General features: G+C 64.7%; 2 protein-coding genes across 4 annotated transcripts; both read left to right on the top strand.

Annotated features, from left to right (window-relative positions):
• Window positions 1-3: 3 nt before the first annotated feature.
• Window positions 4-7,731, top strand: LIME1 (Lck interacting transmembrane adaptor 1). 3 transcript variants are annotated; one of them, XM_063350147.1, is made up of 6 exons: window positions 4-339; window positions 4,579-4,731; window positions 5,271-5,322; window positions 5,422-5,509; window positions 5,708-6,135; window positions 6,482-7,731. In XM_063350147.1, the coding sequence occupies exons 2-6, from the start codon at window positions 4,616-4,618 to the stop codon at window positions 6,884-6,886; spliced, it is 1,089 nt and encodes a 362-aa protein (XP_063206217.1). In that variant the 5' UTR covers window positions 4-339; window positions 4,579-4,615; the 3' UTR covers window positions 6,887-7,731. The 3 variants fall into 3 exon arrangements, with proteins under 3 accessions (XP_063206217.1, XP_063206219.1, XP_063206218.1); XM_063350149.1 differs by lacking the exon at window positions 4-339 and adding an exon at window positions 2,743-2,821; XM_063350148.1 differs by lacking the exon at window positions 4-339 and adding an exon at window positions 2,874-2,947.
• Window positions 7,732-12,371: 4,640 nt separating this feature from the next.
• Window positions 12,372-16,978, top strand: SLC2A4RG (SLC2A4 regulator). Its single transcript, XM_063349976.1, has 7 exons — window positions 12,372-13,154; window positions 14,016-14,125; window positions 14,205-14,449; window positions 14,824-14,924; window positions 15,035-15,299; window positions 15,437-15,516; window positions 15,602-16,978. Exons 1-7 carry the CDS (start codon window positions 13,078-13,080, stop codon window positions 15,711-15,713), a joined length of 990 nt encoding a protein of 329 aa, XP_063206046.1. The 5' UTR covers window positions 12,372-13,077; the 3' UTR covers window positions 15,714-16,978.
• Window positions 16,979-17,340: the final 362 nt, after the last annotated feature.

Raw genomic sequence — 17,340 nt, 5'->3', positions numbered from 1 at the left:
GCGCGGCAGAGGGTGCTCGTGTGTGCCGGGTGCCTGCAGCGCCCGTCTGCAGCGCTGCTCGCCGCCGAGGCGGGGAGAGACCCAGCCTACCACGGGGTGAAGCAACCACCTCTGCGGGCCAGGAAGCGAGCTGTGGTGTGCCCTGCATGGTGCCTGCACTGGAAGGAGCTCAAGAGGAGTGGGAGAGCTCAGATCGAGATGCTTGAAATGTTTGGGAACACCTAATTAGGAGTAACTCTGCGAGAGTAAAGGAATGAAATTCTCCAGGCTGGCTGGCAAGGAAAGGAGCATGGTCGGATTCCTGCTCTTCGCGCTCATCGGCTTTTGAGTTTCTGCAAAGTAAGTGGGGTTTGCTTTATTGCCTGGCAAAACCGGGTATCTGCGACTAAATCAGGGATTGAAAAATACTTTAAAAACCCCCGATCTCTATAGAAATTGCAGTGCCGTTGGAGATGCTGCTGCAGGCAGCTAGACTGGCTGGGCGGGATTCCTCCTCCGCAGTGGGGAAGCATCGGCTGGGTTAAGCTTTGAGGCGGCTGCAAGGAGGGCTGCGAGCTTTGTGTCACTTCATGCTTTGTCGCTCTGGCGGCATCTGGCCTTAAAAAGGAAGAAAAGGTGCTGGAGCGTGGCGAGGTGTGCTGGGGTCCCATGGCTTGAATCTAGAGGTGGAGCAAGAACCCGTTACTTTCAGGGTGAATGAATTGTTGAGTTCAGAGGTGTGGGCCACTGGGTTTTTTTCAACAGAAAAATTTCCAGCTGTCTTGTGGGGAGGGGGACGTGCATCTCCTTAATGCCCCCGCCCTGTATTTTGGAATGGGGCTTCCCCTAACTGCAGCACTGAAGTCTCCGCTGGTGTCCTGCTGCCGCTCGGCTCCGTGGAACTCTGGCAGGTTCTCGACCTCTGCTCAGAAACGCGTTTCTCTGCCCGAGCAAGTGAGTTTCCAGCAATCGTGGAAGGGTGGGAAGAAACAAAAATGCTGAAACGATGTCAGCCTCGACCGAAGCCACAGGGTGGGAGCAGGCGGGTCACTTACCCTAAGGTTTTAAGAACTGTATTTTCACAAAAGCCACTGCAGCGTGTGAGTAGCGATCAGGACTGTAATTAGGAGCGTGCATCCAAGTTTTGTGACATTTGGGTCTGACGTTTAGAAATACAGTTGGCCCTTTCTAAATGAAACGCCTCCGGAGGAGTTTGACCATGAAATCTCTCCCTCCTGCTGCGGAAGCGCGAGTGAAGTGGGTGAGATCTTTTCCTGCTCCATGTTTGAAATAGTCTTAAAATTTACTAATTGCATCCCACGGTCGAGGGCAGATTCAGTGGTGTTGACTAACTATTATGGGGCTTTCAATTTTCATAACAGAAAAGAAAAAAACAAAAAAAAATCTACTTCTGCTTCTTGGGGCTTTTCTTTTTTTCAGTACAAGTCCCCAGGGTCCCCAAGCTGTGCTCGCTGCAGCCGTGTTCGCAGTCACTGATGGAAATCAGCTCGCGACGTTTGTGCTGATTTCTTGCTTTTAGTAGTTTCGTAGACTTTCTTCTCCTCCCCCTGCGCTGAACGCTGCGTGCGGTTCTATCTGGGTAGATGCATCAAAGGCCAGGCACAATCGTCAGCAGCAAGCGCTTAATTTTACAGTAAATTTAATCTGGTTTTCATGAAGCCCAGCCGAGAAACTTGCGCCTTTTGTAGGAGTCACCAAAAAAAAAAACAACAAAACTCCCACGTCCTGGAGTAATGAACAGAGGGCACTGATGGTGCCTGTGGTCGGGTGCCGCAGGAGGGGGTCGTTCCCTCCTCGGTGGGCTGTGGATGCGCGTCGCACGTAGGCAGCAGCTGCGACGGCTCTCATCTTCAAAGCCATCTTGGCTTGCGGAGCCAGCGCGTGACAAAATGCCGCCTCTGAGTCTCCTGCCCCCGGAGAGTAGCCCCGGGGCTGGGAGATCGATAACTTTATCGGCAGGAAATTTCGGGGGTGCGTTTCAGAAGGTCTGTTTGAGACTTTGCCTTGCAAACCTGCTCGGTCCTACCTGGGCGACTTCAGTCAGACGCTGGGGTTTTCCTCTCGAATCGGTAATTCTGGGAGAACCAACGTCTCGTCCCAGAAGTGGCTTCTCCCAGGGACTGCCGAGCCTGGAAGAGCGTGCGCTGGGCATTGCCGTAGGTCAGAAATCCAGGAGCAACCACCGACCTCCCCCCACCCCACCCCTGCACAAGAGAAAGTAGGTCAGAAGAATTTCTCTATATTAATTTTGATTTAGGAAGCTTCTCCCTTCGTTCTTCAAGCTTAAAAATTCAGGGGATGGAAAATCCACCCGCTGTGGGATAAGCTGCCCCCGTTGTGTGCCTGCCTCCGCGCGCCACGAGCTCTCACTCGGATGCGGACGGAACGCCAGCTCCCGGCCCTCGCCCCTCGCTATAATTTTGGCTGCTAAACCTCAGAGCCTGCTTGGTTCGGCCCCGAACGCAGTCACCTCTGCAGCCTGCGGGTCCTGTCGCTCTAATGAGCTAAAACAAGTTCAGCGAGGACCGTCTAAAGCCACTGCCCGTGTTGCAGGTAATCCCTCTAATTAACATATGCTCAGACAGAAAAGCGGTGTTGTCTAATTAAAACATCGCTGGAGAAGGAACAGCTTTCCCTTCCCAGCTCTGATCTAAGCCAGTCTGTCCAGCCGGGTTAGTCCCTAAAAGCTCTCTGTCTCAGCTTCCACGTTGAAATAATTGCTCTCCGGGGGTGAAGGCTTCAGCCAGGGAAGTTTCCGAAGGCGTGGGAAGTTCTCAGATAAAAGGGCGCTGCGAGTGGGCAGAGACGCGCTGATACCGGGGTAAAGATGCGCCAAAGACGCAGCCGTGTGACACGGGGGGCAGGGGAGAGGGGAGCGCCGTCGGTGGGGCGGCTTCTCAGCGCGGCTCGTCTGATCTTCCTCGTCTGGATTAAGATACGTGAGTGGGTGAGTAGGAGGCGCGCAGCGTGGCCCACGGGCGCTGCGTCCCCAGCTGGGCCGGTGGAAGCCATCCTGCTCGGCCGTGCCAGCCCCGTCCTGCCTGGGGACTCTGTCGCCAGCCCTGTCTCCATCAGTTACGCGGCTTCTTCGAGCCGTGCTTCGCTCCAGCGATGGGAAACTGCCTCGTCTCCCTTCGGAGCAGGCGTTCCCCAGGTGCTGGCGCGCACATCTCCAGCGGCAGGGAAGGATTTTGGGGAGCGGGGGGTGCAGGGAGCGGGGCTTGCGCAGAGCTGGGGGCAGCAGCCGCCGTCTCGGCGTCGGCACAGGTGAAGGGGTGTCAGCTCTTGCTTTGGGCTCTGCAGCACGCTGACGGCCGAGCGGGGACAGGGATGACGGGACGGGGTGTCACCAAGAGCCACCCTGGGAAAGGCGTGGGATCCTGGGGGGTTGAGGAGCGTCTGCTCTTTGTGTCGGGCTCCCCGGCACCTTCACGCCTCTGCACCGCTTGCTCTGGCCTTGCCGCTGCCATGGTTTGCAGGGAAGGACCTTTTTCCTTGAATAAAGTGCAGGGAAGACAGCGGGGTTTGGGTGAGGCATGGCTTTTTCTTTAGGCAGAGGAAAGTGGTCGAAAGGTCGGGCGTTTTCTGCTCCTGTGCCGCGCTGCCTGTGCCAAAGAGCCGGCCTGGCTGGGCTGGTGCTTGGTTGCGATCCTGCAAGCTCCTGGCCCAAGCGCGGATCGTGCTGGGATGCTGCAGGGAGCAATTTGGGTTCCTGCGAGAGCAGAAACATCACGGTGGGGTTTGCAGGGCTGGGCTGGGCTCATTCCCCCGGGAGCTCGCCATGCACCGCACTGCAAATGGGGGGACGCGGGTGACGCCGGCAGCACCGTCGCTCCCACCCGGGATTTTCCACCCAATTACTCCGCAGGTCGCATGGTATGGGTGGATGGGCCGAATCCTGCGGGGCTCGGAGGGGGAGAGGGTGAGACCCGCTGTGGAAGGAGGGTGTCCTGGTGCATGCCACCAAGGCTGGGGTGTGAGGAAGGAGAGGCGGCTGCGAGGCTGAAGCTCGCCCCGTTTCCGGGAAGCTGAGTCAACTGTTTGCCCGTCCCATCTGGGTCACCCCGCGACCTGCGCTGGGGAGTGGTGCCACCCCCATCCCGCAGCCCAGGGTGGTGTCCCGGTGTCCCCAGAAAGCACACTGGCGCTTTTGGGGTGTCTCCAGAGGGCTTTCAGGACCCCTGGGCACCTCCTTTTCAACAGCTTGGTGGCAACTTGGGAGCTTGAATCCTGTTGGGTTTGTTGGGTGGTTTGTTGTTTTTTTTGTTTTTTTTTTTAAAAAGGAACCAAAATCTGAAGTTTTTCCAGGGGATGGCAGAGCACCCGCTTCAGGGTGCCTGCACCGAGCTGGGCAGAGCAATGGACCCGTCCCGGTGACTCCGGGGAGGGCAGCAGCTGAACACAAAATGGGACCCTCGGTGCACGTCCCCCTCCGGAGCATCCGGAGAGACCCCCTGCCTGGGGGGGGCTGTGCTGCCGGTGCCCCGGCCAAGCCCTGGGGGCCAGGGAGCACCATCTCGTGCCGTGGCGAGCCCAGCAGTGCCCGGCTGCGCCCCGACTCGTGTTTTCTCTCCCCAGAGCTCGGCCCCGCGGCGCTGTCGGAAGCGGCTCCCCCATGGCTGCAGCCGGCGGCGAGGGGCTGGCACGGACCCCGCTCCTGCTGGCGGGCGCTGCCCTGGCCCTGCTCGGCGTCCTGGTCTACCTGGGCGCCCTCTGCGCTGCCTGCAGACGGTACGTGCTGCCCGCCGCCCCCTGCTTTCCCTCCTGGCGCTGGGGACCCCGCGGTGGCATTTGGTGGCTGCAGGTGGAGAACCCACCTGTGCCTGTCCTGAGCTGGGACCTCAGGGATCTGCTGCTCGGCTCGCCCCGAAGCCCCGGCTGCAGCCCCAGCGCGACTCTGCCTGGCCTGATCCTGCCCCCCTGTGCCTCGCTGCCCCCCCATCGCACCCCCTGCGCCCAAAGGAGCGGGTCCCAGCTGGGGATGGGGGATGTGGCATGGCAGGAGGAGCCCCGCGGGATGGCTGATGCCAGGGGTGGTGCTGGGGGTGCCCAACACGGCTCAGCAGGGTGCAGGATGCCACTGAGCCCCCGGCCAGCACGGAGCCTGCTGCGGGGCTGGTGAAGGAGCAGGGTTGTGGGTTTGGGGGTGCCGCTGCTCCAGCGAGGGGCACAGGGCGATGCTTGTCATGGCCAGGTCCGGGTCCTGGGGCACCCGCTCCTTGCCCCCGGTTTGGCCGCCCGCCTCAGGCTCATCCCGCTTTTCCCCGCAGCAAGGGCAGGAAGAGGAAGGTCCCTCCGGATGGGGTGAAGCTGGTGGATGAGGTAAGCTCATGCTGGGGGGGGGGGCAGGATCAGCCCCAGGGGGGCTCTGGGCACCCCAGCTCCCGGCCCCCAGCCTGACGCGTGTTCCCCCCCCTGCAGTCCCTGCTCAGACAGACGCAGCTGCGGTCGCTCAGCAAGTCCGACACGAAGCTGCACGAGCTGTACCGGGTGAAGGCCAGGGATGACAGTGAGTGGCCATCGAGCCGGAGGAGATGATGGGGGCCGGTGGCCCTTGGAGGGTGCCCACAGTCCCTTTACCTCCCGGCAATCACACCGTGGCATGCACACATGTGCCGCACTGCCGGCACAGGGGTTGGTGCTTGCTGCATCCCCGACATTCCCCCCATCTCCGACATCCTCCCCATCTCCTCTCCTCTCCCCGCAGCCCAGCGACCGGCCAGCCTGGATTTCCCCTGCGCCGCGTCCCCCCCGGCCGCTGCTGACTCCCTGCACAGCTCCGGCGTCAGCGTCCTCCTGCACCGCGAGCTGCCCCAGATCCCCGTCCCCGAGCCCCCGGCCGCCTCCCCGGCCCCCGACCAGACCTACTCCAACCTGCTCTTCACCCCGCTGCGGAAGCCGGTGCCGGACACCGTCTACGAGTGCCTGGCGGTGGGGGGGGTGGATGCCCCGGTGCCCCCCGCGCCCACCAGCACCCAGGTGTCCCCTCCACGTGTTGGGCACGGGGCGGCCGATTACGCCTGTGTCCGTAAGGTGAAGAAGACGGTGCCCACGGAGGTGCAGGATGGGGCCGCGGCAGGGCCTCCCGCTGCCCCGCGGTGCTGGGACGGGGCGGGCAATGTCCCCCGGGCAAAGGTACGGCTCTGGGGGGGGCCAGCAGGGATGGGGCATGGGGCTGGTGCTGCGCTCGCTGGATGGGGCACGTGGGGGGCCGTGTAACGCCCTGTCTCCCTGTAACGCCCACGTTCGGAGCAAGGTGTAAAATAGGCTACTGCATTTCCAGTGGAGCTTTTGGCGGGGGCAGGATGAAGCCGAGACCTCGAGGGCAAGTGATGGCCACGGTGCTGGTCTCTGTGCCCTGCAAAAACCTCCCTGGGTTGTGCAAAATTGGGATCCCAAATGGGTAATTCACTGCTGGGGGTGTGGGAAGCCAGGGGGGCGTGCAGGGATCTGCCCCTGAACCCCCACCTTCCTTTTTCAGCTGGAAGAGATGTACTCGACGGTGTGCAAAGCCACCAAGAAGAAAACGCAGGTCCCCGCATCATCCCCGAGGGCTGCGACGGAGGCAGGTGCTGGGTGGCCGCCCCCCCGCCGGGAGGAGGGTGCCACGGCTGGGTGCTGGTCCCCGGCAGCCCAAGCCCCCCCAGACCCCTGCTACGAGTCCATCAGCGACAGAGCCTGGACTGCTCAGGGCCGTGCCCCCGACCCAGACTACGAGGCCGTGGACGTTAACTGGAAGAAGGCGGCGAAACGGGACAAGCCGGGGAAATCCTGTGCCCCCGAGAACCTGTACGAAAGCGTCGGTGACATTTGGGCGGGGGAGTCCCGGCGAGCCTCCGCCAGGACGGCGGCCAACGGGCTGGAGGTGTACATCACCAACCTATAGCATCCCCCGGGAGAGGGGTCCTCGGCCGGCTTTCCAGGGCGTTGAGCCCCCCGGGGACAGGCACACACCAGCCCGGTGCCCGCTGGGCGGCTGCATCCCTGCGAGCGCGTTCTGTATATATTTTACGTTACTTTTCTTTGAGCATCCTTGTGCCATCCCCAGCCGGTGCCGGCGGGTTGACATCGGGATGCCCCGAGGTGGGCGGTTTACAGGTGCTGGGTTTACCAAGATGGGAACCGGGTTGGGACCGGTTGTGTTTTGGGGCGGGTGGTGGCCAGGGGGCTGTGGGCCAGTTCCCTGGCCCTGGGCTGCGGGATCAGGCCCCTCATCAGTGGGGTGATGCCATGAGTGAGGGTCTCCGTCCTCCTCCCTCTGCCTGGGGGAGAGCAGGGCCCCGTCCAGCCCCCGGGAAGCCCCGAGCAGCTTCGCTCCCATCACTGCATGTCCCTGGTTATGGGGACCAGGGGCCAGCCCTGCGCCTCGGTGCAAGGGAGAGCAGGCTGCGGGCTCTGCTCCGTCCCCCACCACCCACTGCCGCCTTTCAGACACCTGCCAGAGTGTCTCCGTGAGCAGCCGTCTCCCAAACACCATTAAAACCCTGAGAGGGGGTTATCCTTGTCAGGAGAAAACGCTCTTAAACTGGGTCTGAAACCCTGGTTGTGGCGGCGGCTGCTGCTGCAGTGACGCTGCGGTGCCGGTGCTGGGAGAGCGGCTTTGGGCACAGCGTAACCCTGAGCGGATGCACCCGCCCGCGCAGGCGGTTCTGCACCTCCGAGGTGGGGATGCGCAGCCACCCAGAGCTGCCGAAATGAGGTGACTGTCCCTGTGCAGGGACTCGCTCTGGGGCTTGGCAGGGGATGGGGGTCGGAGCCGGGGGGCGTTTGCACAGCGCTTGCTGCCCCCTCCCCTCCGCGTCACTCCTGGGGGTGCTGCGGCCTCAGCAGGTGCCAAAAACGCTCAGGAGAGCTGGACGCACACCTGGAGCCCTCGGACCCCGGGGCTTAAACTTTCCTCCTCTCCTCCCCACGGGGAGTTTGGCATCCCTGCCCCAAGGACGCTCGGTGTCCCCTGAGCGATGCGCTTATGGTGGCCCTGGTCCCATTGCCCACCCTGGGGGTAGCCCAGCTGCCTTACAGCCGGCCCGGCCAGGGGCTGCCTGACCTCGTGGCACAGTGGCCTGGTGCTCACGGGGGCTGGCCGGGACCTGCGGCAGCAGAGCCGCCGTGCTGTGCCGTGCCGTGCCGTAGGCAGGCAGGAAGCCGCGTGCCTTCCTTCGGCAGCTCTGCCCCGACGTCGCAGCAGGCGAAGAGATTAAAAACGAAAACAAGGCGCTCAGCAAAACCCGCTGCAGGCTGAAGACGTTGAGGCTGGGAGGCAGCTCCGGCGCTCGTGCCGCTTCGTCAGCCCCGCGCTCGATGCCAAACCACAGCCGCTCGAGATAGAGGAGCCGGCCCCGGCAGCTGCTCCCATCCCCCTGCCAGATAAGGGCCCCGATAGAAAACGGCGCGGGGCGGCTGGCGCCGACGCTGCCGCACTCTTCCTGCTGCCAGCCGCACCGCACCGGCACGGGGGCTTCCCCCAAGCCGCCTCCGGCCCCATCCTTCCCCTGCTCCCTTTCTCCATCATCCCATCCCACAGCTCCCAAGGGCCGGGTCCCTCCTGCACCACCCGCATCCCCTGGGAGCCGCGTTTGGGCTGCACCGGCCCCATGCAGGAGCATCGCATCCTCGCAGGACTGGAACTGCTTTGCTGCCGGGGCAAGACGGGCCCTGCGCTGCCCGCGGGGTTGGGATGTGGGAACCACTGTGCCGCTCCCCCGGGGAAAGGCAGGCTCGGCACCGCACTGGGCTGCCCCTGGGCCAGGGAAAGCTGCTGCTCTCGCTGAGCTGGTGGTGGCCAAAGCATCTCCCAAACCTGCCCCAACAGCAGCGGGAAAAGCCCCATGTGCAGGGCTGCCCATTTGCCTGTAATTCCCGTGCCGCCTCTGGGAATCAGGAGAGCCCGACTTGTATTTAAATAAGAGAACAACTGCCCAGTGCTTGGCGTGATGGAAAAATGAGCCTCAGCTGGAGGCTCAGAAACTGGATGGTGAATGAAGGATCCATCCCAACCCATCGCTTTGAGTCTCGTGGTCCGGCCGGGAAGGTTGGGGTCGGTGTCAGAGCGAGGGGAGCAGGTAGGGCTGGAAGTACCCCTCCTCGTCCCCAGGGACAGCCAGGTGCCAGGGCACCGCGGGCGGCAGGATCCACGCTCCTCCCCGTCGGCTGGGACCCCACTCGGGGCCAGGGTCCCTGTCACGACGCGGGGGGCTGGTGCTGCGAGGGGTCGGTGCTGCACGGAGCCGTTCCCCCAAGGGGGAGTGAGCGGGAGCCCGCCGCAGGCTGTGCGGTGCCGCAGGGTGCTGTGCGGGGCTGTACGGTGCTATACGGGGCTGTGCGGTGCTGCACTCTGTAGGGCGGTGCACAGTGCTGCAGGATGTGTCGCATGCTGCACGGTGCTGCACATATAGGGATCTGCGCCCCATATGGCCCTGCCCCATATGGCCCTGCCCCATATGGCTCTACGTGCTGTATGTCTGCAGGCAGCATATGGCTCTGCACCCAAACCAGCTCCGCACCCACGCAGCTCTGCACGCCGCGTGGCTCTGGGGCCCGTACAGCCCCATAACCCAGGCAGCTTCACCCCCCCCCCAGTATGGCCCTGTACCCCCTGCAGCTCTGTACCCTGCGAGCAGGCAGCCGGGCAGCTCGGGAGAGACGGGCAGCGCGGGCAAGGCCGCGGCTCCCTCCGCAACACCAACCGGGAGATGGGCATCACCGCCCGGAGCCGGTCCCTGCCCCAGCGTGGGCACCCGGGTACCACGGGGGCATCTCCCAGGGATGCCAGCGCCAGGATGCCACCCCACAGAGCCACCCTGCCCGGGAAGGGCGTCGGGCTGGCAGCACCGGAGCCCTTGTGCAACGGGCGGGCGATGCTCGTGGGAGTTGCACAACACCGAGGCTGCTGGAGCCGCCAGCTCAGCGCTTCGGCCGGCGTTAACGATTAATCCAGAGCGGGGGGCAGCCGGCGGAGCCACCATCCCGGTCCCACTGCGGCACAGCCCAGGCTGGACATCAGAATTCCAGGGGGAGGAGAGGCGTCGTGCCTGCGACGGTGCTGTGGGGCTCCAGCATTAACTCCTCCGGGGCTGCGCTAATGAAGGCTGCGGGGCCAGAGCCCACCAGGACCGGGCCAGAGCCGCGGGATGGGGACGAAGGCTGCTGCGGCCGTGCTCCTCCTCCCTTGCTCCCCACCGCGGCCCTGACAGATGCCGGGGATGCTCCTGGTCCTCGGTCTCCAACAGCCCTGGCACAACCAGGGCAGATTTGGGGTCCCATGGGTGCCCCTGCTCCTGGGGGGATGCTGCCCTTTGCTTGGTGTCTCCCCCCTTTTCTGCAGCGTGCACGGGGACCCCGTGGGTGGCCGTGCCAGGGTGACACTCCATGTCTTGGCCAGGCATGTGGGGGCTTTCCCGGTTTGCTACTTTTTTTTTCACGTTTACGAAAGCACCTGTCCCCGGGCATGGCACAGGGTGGAGGTGACACCCTCAGCCACCCCCGGGGGCAGGGGACAAGGGGTGGCTGAGCGCCCCAGGACTCCTGGCCCTCCACCAAGCTGGGGACATCGCCCACCCCATGCAGGGGATCCCTGGGACACCGTCCCTGGCACCCCCATGGCCCCGAGCTGTGGGAAACACCCATGTCGGCCAGCCCAGGGCTGCCGGGGGGGACAGCCGGGGAGGGGGACCGGCGGGGGCCACCGGCCGGGACAGCCGCACGGACTCTGTCCTGGCCTTTGGGCTGCGGGTTGGCAAATCAAACAGCAGCGGGGCCTGGGCGGCCCCACGCCGGCGCCCGGCGCTTTTGGACCCACAGGTTTTGGGGCAGGCGAGGAGCAGAGCGTGGAGGGGGGGTAGGGGTGCAGCCCGGTCACCCCACACACCCCAGGTCCCCCATGGACCCACGTACCCCACACACCCCAAGTCCCCCCATGCCCCCCATGGACCCCAGGCACCCCACACCTGCCGTTCTGGGTGGCTTTTGGCAGCGTTTCCCCATGGCGGGCAGGACCCACCCAACCCGTGTGGGGCCGGGACCCCCTTTCCCGCTGGGAACCGCTCTCCCACCCCAAAAATTCAGATATTCCCCCCTCCAGCAGAAGGATGCCGGAAATTCCACTGGATCTAAAACTTCAGGGGGGAGTTTGGGGGGACCCTTGTAAGTTTGGGGGCGAGTAACTTTGTGGGAAGCCCCGCAACTTTTTGGAGAACCCCAACAACTTACCGGCAGCCCTATAATTTGGGGGGGGGGGAGGGAGGGGGGGATAACTTTTGGGGGGGGAACCCCGCAAGTTCGAACGCTGCAAGTTCGGACCCCGTCACTTCGAGTTGTGCGGGGCCCTCCGAGCTGGCGGAAGCCCCGCATTTTTGGCGGGGGGCGGCGGACGGACGGACGGACGGACGGACGGACGGACGGACGGACGGACGACGGGACCCTTAATCCCACCTTGTAATGAGAAAATCAGAACTTTCGGGGAACACCCGGTAACTTTCGGGGAGCCCCGGGACTTTGGCGGGACGGGACGGGGCGGGGCGGGGCGGGGGGCACTTAACGGGCGCCGCCGGTCACTGTCGGAGTCCCAAAAGTCGCGGGGGGGGGTCCCGGCCCGCGGGGGGCTGGGGTGGGGGGGTGGCGGGGTAGGGGGGGGGTGGGAGGTTCGGGGGGGGCGCGGCGGGCAGCGCGCGCGGCGGCGGGAGGGCGGGGCGCGCGAAGATGGCCGCTGCCGGCGGGGGCGTGTCGGGGCGGCGGGGGGGTGGTGGGCGTGGCCTCGGCGGGGTGGGGCGGGGCGTGCCCGCGGCGCGTAAAAGTGGCAGCGCGAGGCAGCCAATGGGAAGCCGGGAAAGCGGCGGCCGCGTTCCAACCCGCGCGCCTCCGCCAATGGCGAAGGGGGTGGGGGGGGGCGGGGGGGGCGTGGCCTGGCCGGCGCCGACACCGGGCGGCGCGCGGCGGAGCGCGCTCCCCCGCCGGGCCCGGCCGCGGCCGCCGCCGCCGCCGCTTCCCCGCATGGAGCCCCCGCGCCCGCCCGCCGCGCTGCTGCCCGCCGCCCGCCGCCGCCGCCGCGACCCTCCGCCGCCGCCTCCTCCTCCTCCTCCTTCTTCTTCTTCTCTTTCCCAGCCCGCCGGCGGCGGCGGCACCGCCCCGAAGGTACCGGGGGCGGCGGCGACCGGAGGAGGGGGGGAGCCGGAGGAGGAGGAGGAGGAGGGGAAGGGGGGGGGGGGGGGCGGTGACAGCTGACAGCGGCCCGCCCGAAACTTTCCCCGCCGCTAAAATGGCGCCGCTCGGGGACAAACTTTAGGGGGGGGGTGTGGCGGCGGGGGCGCGGGGGGGGTTCCCCCCCCGCGCCCCCGCCGCCACACCCCCCCCCCCCCACCCCCCGGTGGGTGACAGCGCTGGGAGCAGCCTGGCAGGAGGATGCTGGGTGCTCCTGTCCCTGCAGACTATCGGGGAAGGGGGGGATCCCTGCTGGATCCCGGCCCTGGTGGGATCCCACCCGGGATCTACCCTGGAGGGACCTGCCAAGGAGGATCCCAACTGGGATCTACCCCAGGGGGACCTGCCCTAGGGTGATCCCACCTGGGATCTGCCTTGGAGGGACCCACTGAGTGGGATCCCGCCCGGGATCTACCCTGGAGGGACCCGCCAAGGAGGATCCCACCTGGGATCTACCTCCGAGGGACCCACCGTGTGGGATCGCATCCGGGATCTACCCCGGAGCAACCTGCCCCGATGGGATTCCACCTGGGATCTATCCTGGAGGGACTCGCCCTGGTGGAATCCCACTGGGGATCTACCCTGGAGGGACCCACCATGTTGGGATCCCACCTGGGATCTACCCCAGAGGGACCCACCAAGTGGCTGGGCTGGTGGCTTGGAGGCACCTTGCTGGCTTCCCTGGGCTACCTCCCTTCCCCGCCGAGTTTGGGGGGGATACCTGTGGGATCCACTGCTCAGCGGATCCCCTGCTGACCACCGCCATCTCTCCCACAGGCTCCTCTCCCCTGTGGCGACCGGGGGCTACCGGCGGCAGCTGAGGGCTGGCTACCACACCTGGGAGAGCTGTTGCCGCGCCGGGAGCCGGCCAGCCGGGAAGCCATGCTGCGGATGCTGGACGCCGGGCTGGAGCGATGCCTGGCGCTGCATTCGGCGTACATCCCCGTGCCCCGGCACAGGTAGGACCACCACGGCAGCGGGATGGGCAACGATGACGGCCACCACCCTGCCGGCACCGGCTTCACCACGGGAAGCCGGGATGTTTTTTTTTCCGCCGGCTGCAAGAGGAGGACTTTGGCCGGGGTCTGTGGCTGTGGCCGGCAGCACCCAGGGCTCTGCCTGGCCGTGGCCCCGCCAGGTGACAAGTCACGGTGCCACCTACGAGCCCTCGAGCGGCTGCGGTGCTCAGCGCCGGTGAGGCAAAACATTGCCGGTGCTGAGCGCCGCGACCGCTCAAGGGCTCGGAGAGCATCGCTGCTCCCCAGCGCCGTATTTATCCGTGCCCGCGGCACGAGAGCTTTGCAAAATGGCTTCTGTTGGTCCTGATCTCTCGCTTTTTTATTGAATTTAATTTTTTTTATAAGGTTTTGTTGGGTTTTGGGTTTGGTTTTTTTGTTTTTTTTTGGTTGGGGTTTTTTTTTTTTTTTTTTTTCCACTTCAGGAAGTTGTTTTGGCCCCAGCTGAGCAAACCCCGCGTTTCTCGGCGCTGACGGCAGGATGCAGGTGCCGGTACCCTCCGGCGCGGTGCTGGGTTCTGTGTCCCCCCCCCTCCGCCCTCACCAGAGCGGTGTTTTGGCCAGTTGCCTGCCCAGCGGGGTTTCCAGCCTGGAAACCCACGGAGCACCCATGGGTGCCTTTGCACATGGTGATGCCCCCAGCGCCATCACCCTCTGCCACCTGTGTCCCCTACCTCAAGCCACCCCGACCACCGTGGGTAGGGGGTCCCAGCGCCCCGGTGGGGGGAATGAAGGGTCCCGGGGGAGGGGGTGGTGTGGTTCGTCCATCCTCACTGCAGCCCCCTCTTTTGCTGTTGTTGGCAGGAAGCTCTCGGGCAAGGCGGGCATCGACGAGGTGATGGCGGCCACGGTGCTCACCAGCCTCTCCACCAGCCCGCTGGTGCTCGGTCACCCGCCGGCCACCCCCGCCCCAGGTAAGAGCGTGCCCCTGTCCCCCCCCCGCCATCCTCGGACATGTGTCCCATGGCAGGACCTGACCTTCCTCCTCCCCAGAGCCCGGCGGTGAGGTCTGGAAGGAGGTGCCCGCCATGTCCTCCAGCTGCAGCAGCAGCAGCAACACCAGCGGGGACTGGAGCTGGGACCCCCCCAGCGACCGCTCCACCCCCTCCACCCCGTCGCCCCCGCTCTCCAGCCACGTCCCCAGCACCTTCCTGCCCGCCCCGCTGCCGGACGAGGGCCCCGACGAGCCCGACGGCACCCACTTCGTCTTTGGAGAGCCCATCCCGCGGAAGAGGAAGGTGGGATGAAGATGGGGGTAGTGAGGATGGGCATGAAGAGAAGGATGAGGTTAAGGATGGGGAATGAAGAAGAGGATGAGGCTGGGGATGGGGATGATGTTGCGGCTGGGGATAACGTTGGGAATGATGGGTTGGAGATGAAGTTGGGGATGAAGAGGAGGATGAGGCTGGGGATAGGGATGATGGTGGGAATGAGGTTGGGGATGTGGCTGGTGATGGGGATGAAGCTGGGATGATGACGGGAGTGGGGATAACATTGGGGCTGACAGTGGGATTGGAGATGAGATTGGGGACGAGGATGATGGCGGGGATGGGAATGGCGGTGGGGCTGACGCTGGGGACAGGGCTGCCAGCCTGACGCCTCTCTCCTGCAGAACTCCACCAAGGTGATGTTCAAGTGCTTGTGGAAGAGCTGCGGCAAAGTCCTCAGCAGCTCCTCAGGGATGCAGAAGCACATCCGAACTGTGCACCTTGGGTAAGCACGGGGGGTCCCCCTCGGACACCCCCAGGCCCCCCCGGTGCCCTCTGTGGGCTCCTGCCGTGGGGGGAGAGCGCCGCCCCAGCCGGACCCCGCTCTCCCCGCAGCCGGAAAGCCGACCTCGAGCAGAGCGACGGCGAGGAGGACTTCTACTACACGGAGCTGGACGTGGACGTGGACTCACTGACGGACGGGCTCTCCAGCCTGACGCCCGTCTCGCCCACCTCCTCGGTGCCACCCGCCTTCCCCGGCCCCGAGGCGCAGGGTCCGGTGCCGCCGCCGCTGCCGATCCCCGACCTGGCGCTGGCCTCCCCCCGCAGCCCCCCGGCCCCCCCCGGCCTCTGCCACGTCCACACCGACCACGCGTACCAGGTGAGGGGGACGCGGTGATGGCGGGGGTTGCCGCCGCGTTGGCTGCCATCACCGCCACCCTCCGTCCCACCCAGCCGCTCGGTGCCGGCGTCGCAGCCGAGCTCTGACGCGGGGCCGTGTCCTCTCTCTCTCGGCAGGGCTGCCCGGCCCCCCCGCGCCCACCGGTGCCCGCCGCCGTGCCTGCCCCGCCACCGCCCAAGCCACCCGCCGTCCCCAGGTGAGCCATCGCCATCCCCGCGTGTCCGTCCCCTCGTGTCCGTGTGTGTGTCCCCCCCGCGGTGACGTGTCCCCTCTGCCCGCAGGAGGCCGCGGGGGGAGGCCAAGAAGTGCCGCAAGGTGTACGGCATGGAGAACCGGGAGATGTGGTGCACGGCGTGCCGCTGGAAGAAGGCCTGCCAGCGCTTCCTCGACTGACGCCGCCGCCGTGGTGGCCCTCCCTCCTTCTTGCACATTTTGCACTCGAGGTGCCTTTCGCGCCCCCCTTCCCCCACCTCTTGACCCTCGCCGCCGACCCGGGGCCCCCCCGGACTCAGGGAACGGCCCCCCCGCCCCCCCCGAAAGCTTTATGCACACACAACCCCCCCTGCCACGGAGCTTGTTCCCCCACCTTTTTCGTCCTTTGAAAATAAGCTAAATCTGCCCCCCAACACCTTGCCAGCACCGTGGCGGGGGGCAGCCGGCTGCTCTGGTCCCCCCCCCATCCCCATGCTGGGTTGGGGACCCCCCCCGCCGGGGGCCGGGGGCTGCCCGTGGCTCCCATAAGCTGTGCCTGCGGCCGGCGGGGGCTGGGGAAAGGGGGTGTCCGTTCCTGCCCCCCGCCTGCTCCCGGGGGAGCACCCCCAGTGCCCAGGGCAGAGGTGGGCGCCTGCCCCCCACCCCACCCCCCCCCCCGCCCCTTTTATACCCCCCCCGAGGGGGTTTTTACTCTTTGTATCGTCGTTTCTCTCTATTTTTCGTATCGGGGCGATGCTCCGGGAAGTGCCTGCAGGAACGCGCCCATTTGCACTAAGCCAAACTGCACAAAGAGGTGTCTTTTTTTTTTTTTTTTTTGTTGTTGTTGTTGTTTTTTCTTTTTTTGGGGTTTTTTTTTTTTTTGTTTTCCCCTCTCTCCTTTTTTTTCTTCGTGTGTTTTTTTTTATTTTTTAAATAAAATATATGAAAATTCGTATTTTTAAATACTCCCTTCCCAGGGCATGAGAGCGCGCTGGCTGCGGCAGCCAGATGCCTCCAGCCCCGGGGGGGGTTTTAAGGGGCTTTATTCCCTTCAAACCCCTTTTACCCCCTCCCAAACCCCTTTTCTTTTTTCCCAAAAAAAACCTTCCCTCCCCCCCCTTCTCCACCTCATCCCATCATTCGCCTGCCCAGGTCTGGTTTAGCCTGGTACACCCCCCCCCCCCCATACAAGGATGGGTGGATGGGGACGGGGACGGTGGGTAGCACTGCCACCCTGCCCCGCACCCGGGGCTGCGCCAGGGCAGGTGTTTTCCACCCTCCCCTTGCCGGGGGCTGGGGGGGTGTCCCTTTGCATCAAGGACCCCCCCCCCCCCTTTGCAGGGTTGTCCCCCCCCCCCAATCACAGGGGGTCAGAGGGCTTAGGCCCCATGGGCCAAGGCCGGTGCTGTGCCCCCCTCCTTGTCCCCGACGCGGCGCCGACCTGATGTGTCAGATCCAGAAGAAAAACAAACAAAAATAAATATTTGGAATTTTTTTTTTTTTTTTAAATTATTATTACTGGTCTTTCTTTACTTACTTTTAAGACAGACTCTCGTGTGCTGCAGGGTGGGCAGCCCCCACAGCCGGTGCTGTCACCCCCCCTCCCCCCGCATCCTATTTTCCCCCCAGGATGGCATCACTCCGCACATCCTTCTGGGAGATGGGCTGGATTAGTTTAGTTTCCCATCAGACCCTAAAAATAAGGAAATTATCACCAACAGGTACACACCATGGGGCGGGGGGGGGGGGGGGAAGATGAGCCACAGGCACCTGTTTGGGATGGGCAGGGGACACGCAGCAGCTGGGGGTGAGCTGGGCTCCCCCTGGG

This window comes from Chroicocephalus ridibundus, chromosome 12 (genome assembly GCF_963924245.1).
Source record: "Chroicocephalus ridibundus chromosome 12, bChrRid1.1, whole genome shotgun sequence".
Taxonomy (NCBI): Eukaryota; Metazoa; Chordata; class Aves; order Charadriiformes; family Laridae; genus Chroicocephalus; species Chroicocephalus ridibundus.
Note: the sequence above shows the minus strand (reverse complement) of the source record. Positions and strands in the feature narration are given on the sequence as shown.

Bases quoted from the DNA above. Each gene is read 5' to 3' on its own strand.
- LIME1 (XM_063350147.1), top strand. From the start codon at position 4,616: ATGGCTGCAGCCGGCGGCGAGGGGCTGGCACGGACCCCGCTCCTGCTG. The intron at 4,732-5,270 runs GTACGTGCTGCC...TTTTCCCCGCAG, and splicing joins CTCTGCGCTGCCTGCAGACG to CAAGGGCAGGAAGAGGAAGG. The intron at 6,136-6,481 runs GTACGGCTCTGG...TTCCTTTTTCAG, and splicing joins GCAATGTCCCCCGGGCAAAG to CTGGAAGAGATGTACTCGAC.
- SLC2A4RG (XM_063349976.1), top strand. From the start codon at position 13,078: ATGCTGCGGATGCTGGACGCCGGGCTGGAGCGATGCCTGGCGCTGCAT. The intron at 13,155-14,015 runs GTAGGACCACCA...TGTTGTTGGCAG, and splicing joins ATCCCCGTGCCCCGGCACAG to GAAGCTCTCGGGCAAGGCGG. The intron at 15,517-15,601 runs GTGAGCCATCGC...CTCTGCCCGCAG, and splicing joins AAGCCACCCGCCGTCCCCAG to GAGGCCGCGGGGGGAGGCCA.